Source organism: Spinacia oleracea, chromosome 1 (genome assembly GCF_020520425.1).
Source record: "Spinacia oleracea cultivar Varoflay chromosome 1, BTI_SOV_V1, whole genome shotgun sequence".
NCBI classification, from domain to species: domain Eukaryota; kingdom Viridiplantae; phylum Streptophyta; class Magnoliopsida; order Caryophyllales; family Amaranthaceae; genus Spinacia; species Spinacia oleracea.
Window position 1 is genome coordinate 54,888,047 of NC_079487.1, and position 6,950 is coordinate 54,894,996.

At 38.1% G+C, this 6,950-nt stretch overlaps 1 protein-coding gene across 1 annotated transcript; it reads right to left on the reverse strand.

Annotated features, from left to right (window-relative positions):
• Positions 1-5,565: 5,565 nt before the first annotated feature.
• On the reverse strand, positions 5,566-6,198 carry LOC130464427 (uncharacterized mitochondrial protein AtMg00310-like). The gene has a single exon (XM_056833969.1). The coding sequence runs from the start codon at positions 6,196-6,198 to the stop codon at positions 5,566-5,568; it is 633 nt and encodes a 210-aa protein (XP_056689947.1).
• Positions 6,199-6,950: the final 752 nt, after the last annotated feature.

Below are 6,950 nucleotides of genomic sequence, written 5' to 3' on the forward strand. Positions count from 1 at the left end.
GAGTTTTCTATAAAATTGGACGCATAGAAAACGTTAGACGATTAGAATGCAAGATGACTAGTAGTTCTGTTTCTTGAACTATGTGGACATGGCAATGTCATAATCATTTGCATAGATACTTACTTTGGGAAGACTAGTATCGGACGAGACCTATGAAACTTTACTGTAAGAGATGAAAGTCTGTCATAAGTAAATTTCATTAAATTATTAGACACTAAATCCTCAATACCTGAGTGATTTGAGATTACTTGTTTGAAAACTGGTTGCTTTGACGTTGACCAACCGTCGCACCGTAAAAGGAGGCTATAAAGGCAACGCTCAGGTAATCACCTATCAAACGAAGTCTAATCTCAAGATCGCAAGATTGGGATTGTCCTCCCATAAATCGGGATGAGATGCTTAAAAGTTGTACAAGGCCACTCGGAGAGCTAGAAACTGTGAAATGCATGGCCGTGCTCGGATGAATCATAGGCTATGATTATCTGTTTATTTGATCAGTTGAACTCTGAAACCGAGGAACACCTCTGGACATAATAAGGATGACAACTCTTACCTTATGCTCAAGAGCAAGCATCGAGCGACAAAGGAATTAGGAAATGCACACTTGTCCCTAAGGACAAGTGGGAGACTGAAGGAAATAATGCCCTTGGTCCAAGTATGCATTCTATGTTAAGTCTAAAAAATGCGGTTCAGTATTAATTAACAAGTTAATAATTCAGTGAGATCAAGTGAGCTGAATGCCTAGCTAGAGGCCGCTTCAGTTCAAGTGGAATTAATGATATTAATCCACAGCTTACTCTTGACTGAACCCGTAGGGTCACACAAATAGTACGTAAACGGATCAAGTATTTAATGGCATTAAATACTCCATCTATGAATATTCGGAACCGACGGATCTTGGTTTCAGTGGGAGCTAAGATCGTCACAGGCAAGAAATGAATACTCCGGAAACGATGATATTGCCGGAAACGAAAATATGGATCGTATCGGAAATATGAATATTATCCAAGTCGTAGATGTTGCCGGAAACGGAAACATGGTACGTATCGGAAAATATTATTGGAAATGGAAATATTACCAGAATCGGAAATATTGCCGGAATCGGAAATATTGTCAGAATCGGAAATATTGCCGGAATCGGAAAATAATTCCGGAAACGGAAATATTAAATATTTGTTCGAAACGGAAATTAATTCCGGAATCGGAAATATTAAATATTGTTCGTATCGGAAATAGATTCCGGAAATGGAAATTTAATCGGAAGCGTATCGTACGAATTAGCATCGGACGAGGCTTGCCGGACGAAGGCCCAGCACGAAGCCGGGGCCATCGCCCAGCAAGCATGCGCGCCACAAAGCCCAGCCAAGGCAGCGGCCAGGCCTACCGCAAGGCAGGCCCAGCGCGCGCCAAGAGGCCACGGCTGCGTGGGCCGTGCTGCGCGGGCTGCTGCTCGCATGCGCATGGGCAGCCCTTGTGGCTGCCGTGTGTGTGTGTGAGTTTGTGCTCATGCGTGATTCCTAAAACTGCAAGAGTTAGTGTGTGATTAAATTCCTATTCCTAATTAGATAAATTAATTAAATAGAATTCATGTAGGATTCTAATTTCAATTAATTCGTATCCTACTAGGATTGCGATTCCTTTTCCATAACTCTATAAATAAAGGCCTAGGGGTCATTATTTATATACAAGTTTTTAAGTATTCAAAACTAAGATTTTTAAGCAAAAAAATCAGCCAATATTCTTGCCTACCCAACCGAAAATATTAGAACCTTAAGGGCGATTCTAGTTGGTCAATCTTAAGGCGGATCCGGACGTGCTGTGGACTATCTACGGAGGGACGACACTTGGAGTCCTAAAGACTTGTTCTTGTTCGGTTCGGGCGCAGCTAGGGAAGGCACGCAACAAAGAGTATGCATCTAAACTATGCTAAATGATTATGTGTAAATAATATGTTTCCTGGCTTTATGGTTTTTCCGCATGATTTATGAACTGTCATATGAATCATAACCTAACAATTATCGTCCCGTACACTCCGTATATTTCGAGTTCTGCCGCATTAACTCTTGTTAAGCGAAACTCTGCCCGTATCAACACTTAAAAATAATCCTGGATCCTTCCCAAGAGTCTAGTCAAGTCGAGGAAAGTACGTTTCATAAAAGGAAAGCGAGTAAAGTCAAGTGGTTAGTTTTTGAGAACCGCAATATAGCCAAAACTATATTATGAAGTGCCATAATATTCTGTTTTATTGCTTTAATCACGATTATAAATCTGTCAAACTTAATTTGATTATTTATCACGCCTAATAAGATAATATTTGGACAATTTGGATTATTGCTAGGGACCTTAAATCAATTTAAATCATCCTCTTGGCAATTGTTAGTTAATATTTGTGCATTAAAAGCAATTCAGATTAGTAACGTAGTATAACGCATGTCTTGTCTTTGTTACATTGAAGTAGTAAGGACCGCTTCATGGGCTAATATGTGGCACTCCCCGTATTAGTAAATGTCCCCCAAACCCTCAATCTCTACTCCGCTGGATGTATGTTGAGCGATCTCCACACCAGGGATCACAAGGGAACCTACGGTCGTTGTGGTCAAATATGTTAGCGTAGGCTACGAAGCTTTTACTCCCGTATCACAATAACCGGGTTTTGTCAGTTTTCCTCATTGTAATTGAAAACTGAATGACGACTCCTAAGACTAGTAAAAAGAGGCTAACGCCCACATTTAGTCTTGTTTTACTTAATATATATGTCTTGCCACACATCCGCAGGGGAAGAGAACGAAAGAGGCCCTAAACCCGTCTTTTTCCGACCCCCTACACCACTATAGAGAGTCCTTTCCAAAAATGGTCACTTAGTTAAAATTAAGTGCTATATAACTTAATTAAGACTCATATCTCTTATGCAGTAAACATATTTTTTTAATTAAATGAAGTTAATGGAATAGTATGATATGCTTAAATTAACTTAATTAAAAGTTTAATTAAGCTAAAGGACCATTATGGGAAAACACACCTCAAGTTGAGACCACTCTAGATTAACCAAAAGTTGGGAGCTTTTTAAAGTGAAGTGGCCATAATTGGGACTCTCGATAGGAACTTCTTCAGTAATTTTTTCTACCCCTTTGGAACTATATTTCAAAGTATGTTTTATCTTGACTTGCAATTGAGGAACTTTAATTAGTATTCTCAGTTTCACCGATAGGGTTTTCAGGAACATTCCTTACACATTGATTAAACATTTCAAAACATTTAGAACATACTTATCACTTTGTATGTGATCATCCTTGCTGAAAACATTAGAACATGCTCAAAAACATTAAAACATGCCCAAAAACTTTAGAACATCTTATTTAATTATAACATTAGATCATGCACCAAAACAGTAAGACATGTCCTATTAACTTTTGAACATGATTAGAACATTAATTTAACATTAGAACATGCTTAGAACATCAATTTAACTCGAATTTATTATTTAAACTGTAAATAATTTAAAATTCTTATGTTTTGTACTACTTTCTTATGTAGCAGCAGTATCAGTTCCAAAAACAAATGGCTTATTATCCTTAGCACTTTGCATGTGATCGATTTTGCTGAAAATTCAAAAACTGTATAAAAAGTTACATAAATTAAATAAAATATACGAAAAACGTTAAATTGTTTGAATTTGTTTGATTATTACTAACCTTGTGCTTCCGCATATGTTTCCAAAAGCAATCGCTTCTTCTTCACCTCTATCCATCGCATTTGAGTAGATTCGTACTTGTAGGGTTTTTTCCGCGATTTTTTGAGCAAATTTCTTCAATTAAGCTTGCTTTTAGTGAGATAATGAAGTGTTCAGGTTGATTTTGCAAGAATTCGCTCGAAAATTGGTTGAATACGGAAGAACTTGAGCGGTTTTTCGTTCGTTTACAGTGAGAGTGGGTGGTTGAGGAGAGAGAAAGTGGTGAGAGAGGGAGTAAATGTGTATGAGGAGAGAGAAAGAAATTACGTGTGTTTTTTACATGTTTGGGGAAGTTTGGTTAATTACAATCGTGCCATTATTGTAGTTCCACGTTTTTAATCTCGACCGCGGATCCAATCTAATCAGGGGCGTTCCTAACATTTTGATGGTCTATGGGCGAAACAATAAATTAGGGCCCATACCTCTAAAGGTACAGGGACACAAAAATTTTCTTGTATATGTGATGTGTTTTTTTATTAAAAAAATATTTGTACACCATCTATTTTTAACTTTTTAAGACTTAATACATAGTATTATTTTATAATGAATTAACCTACTAAAGAAAATTTAATGATCCATTAAAATTATTAAGGCTTGAACATTTCGACTTGTCCTATTAAACATGAATTATATTCTAATATTTCAAACCCTAATCATCTAGCTCCGTCAAAAAAAAACACTAATCATCTTTTTTTTTTTGGTCAAAATGAGTTACTGCATTAATCACTTAGCATCAAATTTGCAGCAATTAGTGTTTGTTTAAACAGCTCCACTCCTTGTGGAGGCAAAAATACAACCACTTATGGCACAACTACTACTAAGCAAGCCTGCTTCCAAAAAATGAATGTCATTGGTAGTAGAAATATCACTAGGTAAGCATGGGGGTGGGGTAATCTCAATGCCTTTATCCAACAGACTCAACCGGTCCTTAGCCTTATTTGCCATGTAATCCACCTCCATAAGCTGTTGCCTTCTTCTGAATTTCACCCAGAGGTTTCCTTGGATTCTTTGCAACTCCCTACATTTACCATACAAGTTAGTGAGCCACGATGTTGGTGCTTGATCACTATTAATGTTTTCCACTGCCATCTTGCAATATGAAATAATGGTAACATTTTGCCATGTCTTTTTTATAACCCATGAAATATAAAATTGATTGTGATTCTGCAGCATTGGCTGTGATTGTTGTGAAGGTGCCAGCTATGCCAGCAATGAACATATGCTCTGAGTCCCTACAAACAATAGCATAGGAAGCAAGAAGAGTGGAAGTACAGAAAGTTGCATCACATTTAACAATAAACTTGGTTTGGACAGAAGGATCATGTGCATTGGTCTAACCTGTTGGATTAAATGAATGTTTAAGCTTTCACATTCTTTGGATAACCAGAGAGTCTGGTGACACCAAGGGACAATGGCTTTGTTTTCTTTTTTAAAGGTCCACAGGTTTCTTATGTTCCATATTCTCCATAGGCAGAAAGTAAACATGGTTTGGGGTGAGGTGTTCAAGTTCATAGAAACTTCATTGTCATTAAGATTATCCAAAAACCAGGTTTCAAAATGAGAGTGTAGGTGGTTAAATTTAGGTTTAAACTCAATATTATTCCAGAATTCAGTTGCTCTAGCGCAATACAAAAAAATATGTTCAATGTCTTCTTGGATGGTTGGACAAAATTGGCAGTTTCCATTAGGAATAATTTGTTTTCTAGCTAAATGAGAGGCAGATGGGAGCCTTCCCCAAAGAATGAGCCATAGGAAGAACTTAATTTTGGGGGACACCTTGCTTTCCAGATGCAACTCCACTTCCCATTGGGGGACTGATCAGGGAACTTAGAGTTTCAAATTGTGTTGTATGCAGTTTTAGAGTCAAAGTGGAGGCCTTTAAACAAGGAGCAGAAGGGAACATCCTCACCAAACTGGGGGATGGGGATAGCATGGATCCATAAAAGAAGGTCAGTAGGGAGAATGAAGGACAAACTATTCAAATTCCAATGGTCATCTCTCATTACACTATTCAACATTTGGGTTTCCTCACCTCTGTTCAAAGGACCAGTCACTAGGGAACTAATGGTTCTTTTCCCTGTCCAATTGTCATGCCAAAGATTGATGTGGATTCCATCCCCAATGCACCATGCTGTTAGCCTTTGGTATAGATCCCATCCCTTCCCAACATTTTGCCAGATATGGGAGCCTTTTGTGAAGGCAGCAGGGTATGGCCTATTGTCTATATACTTCTCCTTTATTAACCTATTGGCAAGGTTTGATCTTGATTTAACTTTCCAGCAAAGTTTAGTCATGAGCACTTGGTTCATTATAACAACAGACCTAACACTAAGTCCCCCTAATTCTGTATCCCCACGGGATTTAAGCCAAGCAACTAAATGGGTTTTCTTCCTCTGAGGTTCAGAATCCCACATAAAGTTAGCACAGGTTTGATCAATAGCATGTAGAGTTTTCTTTGGGAGATACATCACACTTGCATTGAGTAGTTTGCTACTGCAGTGAGGGAGGATTTGATTAAAACTAGTCTACCAGCTTTACTTAAACATTTGGCCTTCCAGGAAGCAAGTTTGCTTTTCATCTTCCTACAGATATCTGCAGTTTGACTTTGGGTTGGCCTCTTATCAGTTAATGGGAATCCCAGGTAAATCCCTAGGCCAGGGCTTGGTTGGACCTCAAGTGAGCTACAGAAAAGGTCGTTTTGGCTTTGGGGAGTATGTTTTGAGAAGTAGATTCTACACTTAGCATTATTCATTTTTTGGCATGAGCAATCCCAAAATTTCCCAAGAACTTCCCTCATACTTTGCAAGGTTTTGGTAGAAGTGTTTTCAAACAGAAGTAGGTCATCAACAAACATTAGGTGGGTGATGGGTATGCCACTTCTTTTTAAGCAAAGGGTTTCTAGTTATCCTTACTTGGTGAATCAGAGATGAGATCAGCTAAGTATTCCATGCAAATAATGAAAATTTAAGGGGATATAGGATCCCCTTGTCTAATGCCCCTAGATTAAACATAGGGGAGGCTTTCCCATAAAACTCTATATAAAGTATGGAAAAATCAAATTAAGAGATGTCTCGAACCCGCGACATCAGAAGTTCTGTTGACATGAGACTCTAACCATTAGGCTGCCTTGCAGATTGTGAATTTTATCCACGAAAAATATTTTGTAGTCAACCCATTTTGAGTGATTTAAGAGATTCTGGGCTTTTTTCTTGGGCCTAGG